At 42.1% G+C, this 15,291-nt stretch overlaps 1 protein-coding gene across 6 annotated transcripts in view; it reads right to left on the minus strand.

Annotated features, from left to right (window-relative positions):
• CEP97 (centrosomal protein 97) overlaps positions 1-11,943 on the minus strand; it is a 46,937-nt gene extending 34,994 nt beyond the window's left edge. For 3 of the 6 annotated variants that reach the window (XR_004275491.1, XM_032299234.1, XM_032299231.1), the window contains exons 1-5: positions 8,852-9,312; positions 8,044-8,202; positions 6,643-6,744; positions 3,668-3,781; positions 2,952-3,118 (exon numbers count right to left, since the gene is read on the minus strand). Coding sequence is in view for 5 of the 6 variants with exons in the window: in XM_032299234.1 (XP_032155125.1) it covers positions 2,952-3,118; positions 3,668-3,781; positions 6,643-6,744; positions 8,044-8,202; positions 8,852-9,058 (749 nt within the window). In the remaining variant the exon portion in view is untranslated. Of the gene's footprint in view, positions 1-2,951; positions 3,119-3,667; positions 3,782-6,642; positions 6,745-8,043; positions 8,203-8,851; positions 9,313-11,181 lie in introns of those variants that run through there. The other 3 variants (XM_032299235.1, XM_032299233.1, XM_032299236.1) reach the window with 2 other exon arrangements.
• Between the last annotated feature and the right edge of the window lie 3,348 nt (positions 11,944-15,291).

Raw genomic sequence — 15,291 nt, forward strand, 5'->3', positions numbered from 1 at the left:
GGAGAAAGTTAAAAAAAAAAATTCAAGTTCACCTTAAAGTCACTTGGATTAAAACCATTTCCACAGTATAGCAACATAGATTTTTGTATCATTATTTACCCAATCAACAAATATTTTCTGCCTTAACAGTCTCTTTAGTTTCAACAAACTCTTCAAACTTTAGTCTCTATCATTATATAATAATTATATTAATCACCTACTATATGACCAGTTCTATGTTCTATACATCATCCTTAATCCTAACATCCATGAAAGCTAGGTAGTACTGCTATTCACATTTTACAGATGAGGAAACTTAGGCTCAGAAAAGCACTAAGGGACCTGACAAGGCCACATAGCTAACAGGTAGCAGAGAATGAAGTGAAGCCTTCCCTTGTCTCTCCTAACCAGGTCTCACCTCTCTTTGTGGGTCTCTGTTTACACCAAACCTTTATCTCTGCCCCCATCACCATGCTGCCTCTCAGACATGAAAACGTTGCCAGTCCTACTCCCATAGAAAAAGTCAACAACTATAGAGAGGATAATCCAAGTAGACCCATATTCCAGATCTAGAACTAGTCACAGTTTGAAACAAAGTAAGGTTTACTCTCAGAGCAACATTCACAGCAGGAAAAAGAAAAAGCCACCCTTTCTTGCAGGCAAACTAGACCTGACATGTCCCTCACCCTACACGAGCACCACCACAATCTAGCTCCTGGCTGCCATTCCTGATGGCCCCCTGCTTTACTCAGAAACTAAACAAAACAGCAGAGAGACAGAGAACAGAGATGCTGTCTGTAATCTATAATCCATCCTCCCATCAGGAAACTCTTCAAGTAACTACCAGTCTATAGTAGAGAGGAACAAAAATGGTGAGAGACAATGTATGTGTTGAGTCCATGAATGCATGTGTAAATGTACTGAGAGGAAAAAGTGAAATGACACATAGTAGAGAGAATAAAGTAATCTCAACTCTCACTATCTCAAATCCATTCCGTCTTTCCCATATCCTAGTTCCTTACCTCCCCTAAAGCTCTGATTCCACTGATCATGTGCCAGGATTCAGAAGACTCCATTCTGCAGAAATCCCAGCTCCAAGCCACAGAAACTATTAATGATCTACAGATGGGGGAATTCTCACTTCTGCTGCTTCACAGGTATAAGAAGGGGAGGACCTGGCCAGGCGCGGTGGCTCATGCCCGTAATCCCAGCACTTTGGGATGCGGAGGTGGGCAGACCACCTGAGGGCGGGAGTTCGGAGACCAGCTTGACCAACATGAAGAAACCCATCTCTACTAAAAATACAAAATTAGCCGGGTATGGTGGCATACACCTATAATCCCAGCTACTCAGGAGGCTGAGGTAGGAGAATCACTTGAACCCAGGAGGTGGAGGTTGCGGTGAGCCAAGATTGTGCCATCGTACTCCAGCCTGGGTAAAAGGAACGAAACCCCATCTAAAAAAAAAAAAAAAAAAGAGCGGGGGAGAGGACCAATCACCACGTGTGCTACCAGTTCCAAATTAAAACTCTGCATTTTCCCAGAGTTATCATTATAATGAGTATTTGGAGAATTCGAAGATATGACTAATACTGCCGTTATGTGACGTGGGGTTAGATGATAAATAGAAAGTAAAATGAATAAAAATGTGGCTCTGGGGCCAGGCGCGGTGGCTCAAGCCTGTAATCTCAGCACTTTGGGAGGCCAAGGCGGGCGGATCTCGAGGTCAAGAGATCAAGACCATCCTGGCCAACGTGGTGAAACCCCATCTCTACTAAAACTACAAAAAACAATTAGCTGGGCATGGTGGCGTGCACCTGTAGTCCCAGCTACCCGGGAGGCTGAGGCAGGAGAATTGCTTGAACCTGGGAGGAGGAGGCTGCCATGAGCTGAGATCGTGCCACTGCACTGCAGCCTGGCGCCTGGCAACAGAGCAAGACTCTGTCTTAAAAAAAAAAAAAAAAAAATGCGGCCCTGGTAGATTAATAGATCACAAGCTTTTGTGAGAATGATCTGAGACCCTACACAGGTTGTATAACATGATGGTTTCTACGCAAAAGTGTTCCAAGCTCCAAACAACTGATTAACAAAAGAACTTTTAGAAATCAAATTCTTGTCTGTAGGGCACTAAAACTACTAGCTCCAACCTCTGGGGCTGAGATTTCTTTTTCTTTTTTTTTTTTTTTCAGTGACAGGATCTCTGTCACCCAAGGTAGAGTGCAGTGGCACAACCATAACTCACTGTAACTTTAAATTCCTGGGCTCAGGCAATCCTCCCACCTCAGCTTCCTAAGTAGCTAGGACTACAGATGTGTACCACCATGCCCAGCTAATTATTATTTTTTGAGAGATGCAGTCTCCCTATATTGCCCAGGCTGGTCTCAAACTCCTGGGCTCAAGCGATCCTCCTGCCTCGGCTTTCCAAAGCATGAGGATTACAGACATGAGCCACTGCACCAGGCCAATATTTATTTCTTATCCTTTTTTAGAAATGGCAGAAAAGGCCAGGCACGGTGGCTCAAGCCTGTAATCCCAGCACTTTGGGAGGCCGAGGCGGGTGGATCACGAGGTCAAGAGATCGAGACCATCCTGGTCAACATGGTGAAACCCCGTCTCTACTAAAAATACAAAAAATTAGCTGGGCATGGTGGCGCGTGCCTGTAATCCCAGCTACTTAGGAGGCTGAGGCAGGAGAATTGCCTGAACCTAGGAGGCGGAGGTTGCGGTGAGCCGAGATCGCGCCATTGCACTCCAGCCTGGGTAACAAGAGCGAAACTCCGTCTCAAAAAAAAAAAAAAAAAAAAAAAAAAAGAAATGACAGAAAATCCTAAATGACCAGCACATAGTCTGCTATATGACTACAGTAATACTCTTAATTTCTAAATGCACATTGAAGAAATACTCTATTAATCTGTAGCAAACTAGAAATGGTCTTTTCAGTAACATTTGTCATGTTATAAAGGGCATGTTCACCTTTCCTTCTGAGAAATCATATATCCGTCTAGGACTCTGAGGTTTAAGCACCAGCTGACGATGTACGGCCGATAGTCAAATCCTGGGATGGAAGGTGTTGCCATCACACAAGGATTGTTCATAATCGACAACTGTTCCAATTCAGTTAAGGATGCCAAAAAAGAGATCTGGAACAAAAGATATCTTTGTTGAACAAAAGGACTATTCAGTGTCAAGCACAAGGTTTCCACTGATTACACATCTTTGGCAGCATTTGAGAATGTGATAATTTCCCTGTTGTTCTGAAAAGTGACAAGCATCCACTGACTTCTAAAATTCCAACAATATAGCCATCCGTCCCTGCTGCACAAAATCCCTTAGCAAGTATCAGCACACTGTTTCCTAGCAGAAAGAACCCTATTTTGAAAACATCACAGCAGCCAGGAAAGTTGGACAGGGAGTCTTATAAACCCTTATGAGGTAGATGTCCCTCTACCACCAATCACTTCCCAATGGAATGATAATTACAACTTTACAAAGGAAATTAGATCTCAATGACCCACTGACACTAAGGAAAAGTGGAAAGAAAACTAACGGCCATCTAGAGGCAAGCACTTCATCTGAAGGGAAGTTTCTTCCAAAATGCTCACAGTCTAAAAGCAAGCTCACAACCCTCTCTAGTGTCTTTCCTGGACTCTCCAGCTTCTTGAATCTCACAAAATACCCTCAAATTTTACCTCATTTAAGTCTCGGATTTCATTTTCTGCCAAAGAAAGTATAGCAAGACTTCTGGGTAGGTAAGCAGGTGCCATTCTAAGAGAGGTGATGATGTTTCCATGTAAAAGCAGGGTCTTGAAAGTAAAAACAGTATGAATTACAAATAAAAAGATTACAAATAAATTGGCCTATTGTGACAACACCAAAATGGCATATATAAGAATAAAGGAATCTACTTTATTGTACTTCTTATCACACACAAATCAAAGACTGTTAATGCTAGAAGGGTCCTTGATGTTCTTCTGGTCCAACCCTCTGTTTCCATACCAACACCCTAAGCTCCAGATATTTTAAAGACTTGCCTTAAAACACATTGTTGGCATGGCAATAGGCATGCTATGAGATTTATGTTATGAGACACTGAGCAATTTCCAACATACTTGTTCAGTTTCTTTTAAAACATCAAAATACAGGCTATATGTGGTGGCTCTTGCCTATAATCCCAGCATTTTGGGAGGCCAAGGAGGGAAAATTGCTTGAGCCCAGGAGTTTGAGACCAGCCTGGGCAACATAGTGAGACCTTTTCCCTACTAAAAATCAAAAAATTAGCCAGGCATGATGGGGTGCACCTGTAGTCCCAGCTACTAGGGAGTACTGAGGTAGGAGATCACTTGAGACCAAGAGGTTGAGGCTGCAGTAAGCCATGATTGCAGCACTGCACTCAAGCCTGGGTGACAGCAAGACTCTGGTGTCTCAAGTTAAAAAAAAAAAAAAGGCATTAAAACAACCACATATAAAGTAAATTTTCTAAAAAAGAGAGCAATAACCTACAACCCATATTTGCAACTGTATTCTCTAGGTAACTAAAAACTAGAGGAAGGTAGAATGTGTTACTTTCAGATGAAGCTGACTCACATTAAGTCAGCAACAAACAAGAATAAACTCAAAACTAAACACCCAGGATTCTGATCAGATAAACGTGCTTCTATTCCAGGGGAAAACAAAACAAAACCAAAAAACACACAAAAAAAACAAACACTCAATCATCTTTAGCTCATTTGAATTCTCTCAGCATCTATCAGGACAGCATCTGGCTACATATAATTGTTTAAAATAAATATTGCTAAAAATGATTTCTGCTAAAGATCTGGGAAAAACTGAACTAAGATACTGCTTCTAGGGCTTAATGAATACATCTGATGCTAATAATAAACAGAGGCAACAAACAATATTTAAAATGTCCTACATATGTTTTTCAAGACTATGATTTCAATTGTTACTTGACTGCATGATACATTCCCCTCCATAAAAAGTGCTATATGCTACATGTTTTTGTTGTCTTTTTTTTTTTTTTTGAGATGGAGTCTCGCTCTGTCGCCAGGCTAGAGTGCAGTGGCGCAATCTCGGCTCACTGTAACCTCCGACTCCTGGCTTCAATTGATTCTCCTGCCTCAGCCTCCTGAGTAGCTGGGACTACAGGCATGTGCCACCATGCCTGGTTAGTTTTTTGTATTTTAGTAGAGATGGGGTTTCACCACATTGGCCAGGATGGTCTCAATCTCCTGACCTTCTGATCCACCCGCCTTGGCCTCCCAAAGTTCTGGGATTACATGCGTGAGACACCGAGCCCAGCCTTACATGTTTATTTTTTTAAGTGAAACTAATTTTGATAATTAACTAATACCCATTACTTTAAAAATAGCAATCCTGAATTTAAAAAAAAAAAAAAAAAGACTCAGCCAGCTCGGTGGCTTACACATGTAATCCTAGCACTTTGAAAGGCTGAGGCAGGAGGACTGCATGAGTCCAGGAGTTTGAGACCAGTCTGGACAACAGAGTAAGATCTCATCTCTGGCCAGGTGGAGTGGTTTACGCTTGTAATCTCAACACTTTGGGAGGTCAAGGCAGGAGGATCATGTAAGGTCAGGAGTTCAAGATCAGCCTGGCCAACATGTGGTGAAACCCCGTCTCTTCTAAAAATATAAAAATTAGACAGGTGTGGTGGCGGGTGCCTATAATCCCAGCTACTCAGGAGGCTGAAGAAGAATCATTTGAACCCAGGAAGCAGAGGTTGAAGTGAGCCGAGACTGCACAACTACACTCCAGCCTGAGTGACAGGGCAGAACTCCATCTCAAAAAAGAACAACAACAACAAAAAAGATCTTATCTCTACAAAAACTCAAAAAATTAGCTAGGTGTGGTGATGTACACATGCCTATGGTCCTAGCTACTTGGGAGGTAGAGGTGAGAGGATTGCTTGAGCCTGGGAGGTCAAGTGAGATCGAACCACCACACTCCAGCCGGGGTGACAGAGCACACTGTCTCAAAAATGAAGACAGACTCAAATTCAGGAATGATGAATCTCAACCTCACCAAAGATTATATACTATATAATAAATAAAGCTACTAGCATTGGTTGGTTGGGCATAGAGGGAATTCCATCATGTTCAGAAAGTTGTCAGTAAAATTAACCTCAACTATAATGACCAGTTTCACATCAAATAAATCAGTTACAGAACTAACAATGAAAAGTTCCATACTTAATTTCTGGTATTCTAACATAATTCCTTATTTTTTTTTTTTTTTTTTTTTTTTTTTGACAGAGTCTCAATCTGTTGCCCAGGCTAGAGTGCCATGGCTCAAGCTCAGGTCGCTGTAACCTCCACCTCCTGGGCTCAAGCAATCCCACCTCAGCCGAGTAGCTGGGACTACAGTCCCACACCACTATGCTCCACTAATTTTTTGTATTTTTAGTAGAGATGGGGCTTTGCCATGTTGCCCAGGCTGGTCTCAAACTCCTGAGCTCAAGCCATCCACAAGCCATAGCCTCCCAAAATTCTGGGATTACAGGCATGACTCACCATGCCCAGCCCATAATTCTTATCATAAAGAAAATAATCTGCTCATACACAGTAGGCTAATTTTAGGTCAGTAAGATTACTTCCTCTTGGTATTTTGATGTAAACTTAACAAATGACATAGAAAACATACTTACTTTCAGGGATACCAATTTAGATAGATCACCTATCTGAGATATGTTATTATCTGATAAATCGAGATGCTGTAGAGCTGTGCAGCTATTGATCTGTTCCATGGCCTATCACAAGAAAAGCATCACATTATTTAATGAAAACAAAATCAAAACATAAAATTATTCCCTAGTTCTTTGTAGCTGAAAGAGTATCCGGCCTCCTCTTATTATTAGAAGCAGAGTAGAAGAACTTAGCAAGAGAAAAGGGGGCAATACTAACAGAATTTAATAGATTGTCACATTGTAAACTTACATTTTCATATCTCTCTATGAGTAGAGGGTTACCAAATGGTTCATACCATCCAAGATATTTACAGCTTGAAGAAACCTTAGTAATAGCCAGGCACTGTGGCTCATGCCTGTAATCCCAGCACTCTGGGAGGCTGAAGTGGGTAGATCATCTGAGGTCAGGAGTTCAAGACCAGCCTGGCCAACATGGTGAAACCCATCTCTACTAAAAAAAAAATACAAAAGATTAGCTAGGCGTGGTGACGGCGCCTGTAATCCCAGCTATTCAGGAGGCTGAGGCAGAAGAATCACTTGAACCCAGGAGGTGGAGGTTGCAGTGAGCTGAGATCATGCCACTGCACTCTAGCCTGGCAACAAGAGCAAAACTCTGTCTCAAAAAAAAAGAAAAAGAAAAAGAAAAAGAAATCATAGTAATAATATATGACATTTGGTATAGAAGAGAGTTTACAACTTTAGATTGAGACCAAACAGCTTGGATTTATATTCTGGCCCTGCAACTTCCTAGCTGTGTAACCTCAAGCAAGTTACTTAACTTCTCTGTGCTTCACTTTCCTCACCTTTATAACAGGCATAATATCTATATCTACTTCACATGCTGTCATGAGATTGAATAAGTTAATACAGATAAATGCTTAGAACAGTAGCTCATACACATTAATGGCTTAATAAAAGGCAGCTATTAGTATCATTTAATCCAGTCCTCTCAGCTAGCATGTAAAAAAATAAAACAGAAATATGTATTAATTTACCCAAAATTACACAGTTACTAAGTCATGGAAGTAGGACCAGAATTCAGATCTCCTGACTTTTAAAACTGTATATTCTCCATTATAGCATTAAACATCTACTTAAAGTTTAATACATCATGATTTAGTCTCCTTCCTAAACACTCTATGGTTTGATCTACTTTTCTTTAGTACAATATAGATTCTTTGTTAACATTTAAAAAAAATTATACCATATTATATGTATCAAAATAAACATATAATATGGTTTAACAGAGATTATCCCTGGAACGTGGGAGTGGGTACTTTCACTGTTTAATTTGGCTTATTTCTACATTGCTTGAATTCTTTTATGCAGAATAGTTTTGTAGACAGAAAAGAAAGCATTCACCTTAAGATTATTTCCTGCCAAATTCAGCCATTCCAGATGTACTAGTTCCTTTAGCCCTTCCACAGAGCCAATGCTATTATGAGGTAAATTTAATACACGAAGCAATGTCAGTTTGGCCACACCCATCATCCGAACCAGCCGATTATTAGCCACTGATAACTGTGAAAAGGAAACATATTGTTATTTTTAGGAATAATATATATAAAATATTTCACCTTCAAGTGACTTAAAAGGTTTATTCAGACAGCCAAACACTCTCAAACAAACTCCTTTTGTATATTTCACATACATTGTCTAAATATTCTAATATGACTATCAGTTTTTTGTTATTGTCTCTGAGCAATAGAAAATGCAGAGAAAGCTCAGTGATCAGACCTCCTTCCACTACTGAGACATTTTTAACACAGCAACAATTTGAGAATGTAAGTTCCATGGAATAGGGTTCTTACACTCTCTCAGTCAAAACTTAATACAGTGCCAGACATATAAGTGGGACTCAGTAACCATTTCTTGAATGAAGGAATGAATGAACTCTTTGCCTCCATCATGAAGTAAAAGGTTACTTTAGTAACCCAGTATTTCGCCAACATAAAATGCTTCCTTTTTTTAACAATGCTTCTTTTCCTAATCTACTCTCAATGTAGTACATGTATGCTCATCTTCAGAAGAAACTGTCATGTAAAAATTTAAGGCAACAATTACTGACTGCTTTTTAGGCCTGCACAGTTACTTCTAGTCAGGTTATTTTATTGTTTTGTTTAATAATAAATTGGTCCTACATAACCATTTCCCAAACTGCAATACCCACCTGTATTAATCGTTTGCATTTCTCCAGATTTTCCAGTTTAATAATCTGATTTTTATCCAGAATCAAAGTGTGAATATCAGCTTCACAGGGTAAATTTGGACCTAATTTCTGTAGTCCCTGCCCTGACCAATTGACCACTGATCCTTGAAAAGAAACGGAAGTGTTAGAGAACACAGATAAAATAAAACATCTACAACAGCTGACCATAGGGGTAGAATTATAAAATCTCTATACATTTCAAGTTAAAAAACGGTAGAGCACAACAAATATCAACACTTCAAAATTAAAGCAATCTTGAGTTCTAAATGACCAGACTGTATTACTCATTTTTCTTCAGAAATATCAAATTAAAACTAGATTTGTGATATTCTCCTCAAGTTTGTATGATACACTTTGGAAATCTTCACATCTAAATATGAACGATTACTTCCATTTGTTGTGCCTAAGTAATGATACTATTGTTTAAACTTTTTTTTTTTTTTGGAGACGGAGTTTCACTCATGTTACCCAGGCTGGAGTGCAATGGCGCGATCTCGGCTCACCGCAACCTCCGCCTCCTGGGTTCAAGCAATTCTCCTGCCTCAGCCTCCTGAGTAGCTGGGATTACAGGCACGCACCACCGTGCCCAGCTAATTTTTTGTATTTTTAGTAGAAAATACAAAACCCCGGTTTCACCATGTTGACCAGGATGGTCTCGATGTCTTGACCTCGTGATCCACCCGCCTCGGCCTCCCAAAGTGCTGGGATTACAGGCTTTAGCCACCGCGCCCGGCCCACTATTGTTTAAATTTTAGTTACTAAACCTTTGACTGCAATCCACCAGCTTACAGCCTAACTGCCAATATATCCTAAAGTGCCCAAACTGTGATTTTGAAAATCAAAGTATAGTTCAACTAATTCGCCCATAAAATAAGATAATATATCTATTTCACATGCTTGACATGGGAATTAAAAAGAAATCATGAACAGCACTTAGCCCCTTTCCTGGCACAGGGCACTCAATAAAGCACTTTAGTACAACAGACGTTCAAACCCTGCCTCTACCAGTTAACCACTGTGGTATAGTAGGCAAATTGTTGATTTCTTTGGTGCTCACTTTTCTACTCTGTAAAATGGGGTAATACCTGCCTTATAAATGTAGTTCTACAGAGAAAATGAGCTAATGTTAAAAAATAAAAATAAAAAATATAGCACTGAGAACACGGACTGGGTCATAAAAAGTGCAATGTCAGTGTTAACTGCCATTAACAGTTAAGTAGCCCTGGTGAGCTAGAGAGGTGGGGCTTAAGAAAAGCCGATCTCCAAAAGAGGGCGGGGCCAGAGAAACTGCCAATTTCGAATTTATAGCCAGATTAGGACTACTGCAGGAAATAATTATGCCAGACTGCTCTCCTGGAGGATGTCAACGTTTTCCCATTGTCTAATGGCTCTTAGCATGTGAGGAATCGTGAGCCCCTCTGAAAATGTGGTGAAAGCTGTGTGCTGTCTCAGAAAAGCGCACAGCCTTTGTACACAATTCCAAGTGGTCGACAAACAGCTCTGAGGGTTCCACCAACTCTTTCCGCAAGCATTTACGGCTCCCAGAAAATGCACTCCTGGTCTAAGCCGTGAAGACGGGCCTCGACCCCTGGGCCCAGTCCCCGATTTAGAGGACTGACTGCTGCCAAGCCTCGGAGCGGTAACCAAAACAAAAGGAGCTCGCGTCCGGCTCCCCAAAGAGGTATCTTCAGGCCACAAAAGCACCCACACACTCCTGTGCTCCACTGGGCAGCGACCAAACTAGATCCTAGGACCCGTGTGAAGAACAAGGAGTACAGAACTGTGGACTCTGGATCATCCCCTAGATTTTATCACGGCCACTGGCCACCTCTGAGGAAGGGTTCAAAGCCAGTCTAGGCAGCGGTCTCTGAAGGTAGGTTTTCCTGAACATTCCGGAAACCAAGGAGAAAGGGGGATATGTGAACCAAAAGACGGAGATCCCAAACATTTCGCTTAGGCAGCCAGGACTCAAAGTAAATGACCAATAAAGCTCATCTCAGCCTGAAACCCACCGCCTCCTCAGCATCTGGAGCGCGGGAGCCAGGGCGCCGGGCCGCGCGAAGGCTTCTGGGGGCTGTAGTCCCCGCCTCGGCCCTCACCGCGACGCGGAAGAGCTGGGCACGGCAGGCGAACTACAACTCCCAGAGGGTAGAGCGCCTCCGCGACGACCACAGCCCCGCATCAAAAGAACTGGTCCAGAACTCACCTTTAAACCTAGGCTTTCTCCTCTCCACTATTTAATTCAGCTCCATGGAGTAAACTTTAGGACTCAGGGGTAGGCATCACCTTACCTTCTCCGGGAGGCAAACCCGCGTCCACGCGCGCCACCGCCATAGTTGCTGCTTGCTAGTAATACCAGGCAACCGTCCTCCCGCGGCTCTGTGGAGCTTGTAGTCTGAAGGAGGGAGCCGGAAACTATAACTCCCAGGATGCACGGCTCCCAGACGGCCCAATTGGCTGCTTACGCCTAATGATGTGAAGCCGGAGTTAGAATTTGAGAGTAGTGAGCTCAGGGACCCTGGTCCACTCGCTTGACGTGAGTTAACTGCTTTATTTGATGTTCATTTCACTTCCTTGTCCAGGTGTTTGCGGAATTTGATACTTTTACCGTCGGGACGATTGTAAGGAGGCTACTGTGTGCAGACTGAATTTGACAGCTCATTGCTGGAAGTCTGTGGGAACTACTCCATTCTTTTGATGATTGTGAATAAGCTGAAACTTCAACTCCGCTATAGGAATGATCGATCTTGTTGAGATCATAAAAGTGAATGCATTTTATTTGAGAATTTATTTAAGTAAAAGTAAAGCATGCTGAAATAGAAACTTTTATACAGTATTTTTAAGTGGTTGTTCTGGAATATTTGACAAATCTTTTGACTTAGGGCTATAAGTATGAACCAAGAGCTTTTCCAGGCAGTATTCAAAATAAGTTTAAAATACAGTCTCCAGGCCGGGCGTGGTGCCTCATACCTGTAATCCCAACACTTAGGGAGGCCGACGCAAGCGGATCACCTGAGGTTCGAGACCAGCCTGACCAAAATGGAGAAACCCCGTCTCTACTAAAAATACAAAATTAGCCGGGCATGGTGGCGCATACCTGTAATTTCAGCTACTCTGGAGGCTGAGGCAGGGGAATCACTTGAACCCGGGAGGCGGAGGTTGCAACGAGCCCAGATCGGGCCGTTGTACTCCAGCCTGGGCAACAAGAGCAAAACTCCGTCTCAAAAAAAAAAAGAAAAGAAAAAAATATATATATATGGTTTCCAACTTCAAGAATTACGTTGCCTAGTTGAAAGGAAGCTGGCTCACATTTTTTAAGAGACTTTCTTTTTTTGCCCAAGCTGGCCTTCAAATCCTGAGCTCAAGTGATCCTTCCACTTCGGCCCCACAAAATGCTGAGATTACAAACATGAGCCACCCCTCCCTTTTTTTTTTTTTTTTTTTGAGACGGAGTTTCACTCTTGTTACCCAGGCTGGAGTGCAATGGCGCGATCTTGGCTCACCGCAACCACCGCCTCCCGGGTTCAGGCAATTCTCCTGCCTCAACCTCCTGAGTAGCTGGGATTACAGGCACGCGCCACCATGCCCAGCTAATTTTTTGTATTTTTAGTAGAGACGGGGTTTCACCATGTTGACCAGGATGGTCTCGATCTCTTGACCTCGTGATCCACCCGCCTTGGCCTCCCAAAGTGCTGGGATTACAGGCTTGAGCCACCGCTCCCGGCCTGAGCCACCCCGTTTGATACAACTATTATATGCTAAATGGTGTGATTGTGATTGAACTCAGTAAGATTTCAGGGAATGGAGAGAGAAATAGAATCTGAAATCTTCAGTGAAGACTTTATGGAGGAAGTAAAATGTACCCATCTTTTGATGGGTAGACTTTGAACAGCTGAAAAGCAAAAGGTGAGGACATTAGCACAGGCTGCAGGTGGTAACGAAGTAGTGCTCACAGGAAGTGAGAAACTAGCGTGCATCTGTAGTCCCAGCTACTTGGAGGGCTCAGGCAGGAGAATCGCTTGAAGTTGGGAGGCAAAGGTTGCAGTGAGTAGAGATCACGTCACTGCACTCCAGCCTGGCAACAGAGACTCCGTCTCAAAAAAAAGAAAGGAAGAAACTAAACAGTAGACGAAAAAAGCTTCTGCTTTCTACTACCAACTCTCCCATTTCCTCTTGCAACCTTTATTTTGAAGAGAGTACTCTTTATGAAACAGCAAACACCAAAGTCTGATTATTTTTGCTTGGGAAAATCTAGTAACTCATGCTTCTAGATTTCCAGGCACTGGATTTTCTGAGCATTCCCTCCTTCCTGGGTTCTCCTATCTCTCTACACTTTTTTTCACTCCTTTTGAATCTTGTTTCCTGCTGTTTTGGTCTAAAGACAAATTTCCTAGCTCTGAAGGGGAAATTAAGATTTTTTTTCCTTCTAACCAAGAAACTCCTTACCTAGAGAACACAATCTTTATGTGTAAGAACAAAGCAAGGTCAGGTGAGGTGGCTCACCCTGTAATTCCAGCACTTTGGGAGGCCAAGGCAGGTGGATCACCTGAGGTTAGGGGTTCAAAACCAGCCGGGCCAACGTGGCGAAACCCCATCTCTACTAAAAATACAAAATGGTGGCACATGCCTGTAATCCCAGCTACTTGGGAGGCTGAGGCAGGAGAATCACTTGAACCTAGGAGGCAGAGGTTGCTGTGAACTGAGATCCTGCCACTGCACTCCAGCCTGGGCAACAAGAGCAAAACTCCTTCTCAAAACAAAAAAGAACAAAGCAGCCTGAATACCTATGTTGACCCTTAATCCCTGGAATAGGCCATACGGATCTGGTAGTAAGGGTTTACAGTTCTTTCCAATTTAGTAAGGTGTAAGGGTAGCTGAGTGAAAGGAGAATAGACCCAAAGTCAGGCAAGAAAATTTTATTAACCTGCCGGGCTGCTCCATAACAGAGGTGGCAGCCCTGAGCTTACACCACCAGGGGTTTATATAGGGTGAGAGGGGCATAATCTATTTACTGGTAACAGGCACAAACTGAGATAGTTTGTTAACTTATAACAGACCTACAATACATTATCCTGTGACTTTTGTGGCAGCAGTCTTTAAAAAAAGACAGAAACCAGGATTTTTTACAGATATGTGTCCAGCAGGAATTTACAAGTATGGATAACCAACATGTTTTCCCTGTCCTCCCTGGAGCTGCCCGTGCTGCCCCGATAGCTGTAATTAGGCTTTGCTTAATTGTCTGGCAACCTTGATGTGGCAACTAGGTAGGGGTTCAGCTGCAGAGCAATCAGAGGTGGTGGGGTCAGCCTGCGCGGAGGGGGTTTTCTGAGGCAGCACAGCCCCGTCCCTAACACAAGGTAATTACTTGGTAGGAAGGTCCTGGAAGCTTAAAAGGTACTTAAGAAGCACAGGTTCCTGCAACTTTACAGCAATAGCTAAAACATTATTTTGCCTGGTTCATCTGCCCTAGAATCCACAGGAAAGAACCAAAGGACTTTTTTTTATGGGGGCTAAGTATAGTCACAGCTCTTAAAGAGACTAGCCAGATTTTCCTGGGCAAGGTCTCACATGCCCAAGTGACTCAGCAACCCTTTAAAATTACAGCACAGAAACTCTTTTGTGCTTCAAATAACAGCCTTTACACCTAAAATCAAATTGCTACATTTTAAACTGCCTTATTTTGTATATAATGTTAAACCCTGTAGGCTCCAACCAAATTAGGATTCTATTAAACTATTAAAACTATGAACCTCTCAGTAAGGTAATATGTTTCTCTGGCAGGCCCAGGCCCTATGAGAAAGACTTCCCTTTCAGCACAGTATACTTGATCCCTGCCACAGCCAATTACCCTGATCTTTGCCATCTTTAATTCATCTGCCCACAGTTACTGGCATGATCTAAGTAAAACAATGCCTTTTAGCATGTTATTCCCCTTCTCACTTGAAGTTCAATTTGCAAGGGCCACTATAATCTGGCCTCACCCTACCTCCCACCACTCATCCCACTGGTTTTCATTTGTTGGTTTTGAGGGAGGGATTGACATAAAGATACTCGTGTTTTAGAAGGGTTAAACTGCTCATATAACAAGGATGAACTGAAAGGAAGAACAGTGGCAGGAAGGAAATGGTAGTAATGGAGGCTAATAACCTTCAACAGCAGTTTCAGGAGAATATTATAAACAAGTTTTTAGATAACACAGAGTTAAGAGACTAGGTAGGCAAGAAACTGGAACATTTATCTTGAGGAAATGAAGGTGGTTTTCTAACTAGGATTGAAATAATCATATTTGAGAGAATATAACTTTGAAGTTTTCATTCAAATTTTAAAGTGAAAAAGTTACTAATATAAAGAATTTTAACACTGTAAAGATTTGGAAAACATGCAATTTTTTTTTTTTTTTT

The sequence above is a fragment of the Sapajus apella genome, unplaced genomic scaffold (assembly GCF_009761245.1).
Source record: "Sapajus apella isolate SASKATOON/1434 unplaced genomic scaffold, GSC_monkey_1.0 scaffold40, whole genome shotgun sequence".
Lineage (NCBI taxonomy): Eukaryota > Metazoa > Chordata > Mammalia > Primates > Cebidae > Sapajus > Sapajus apella.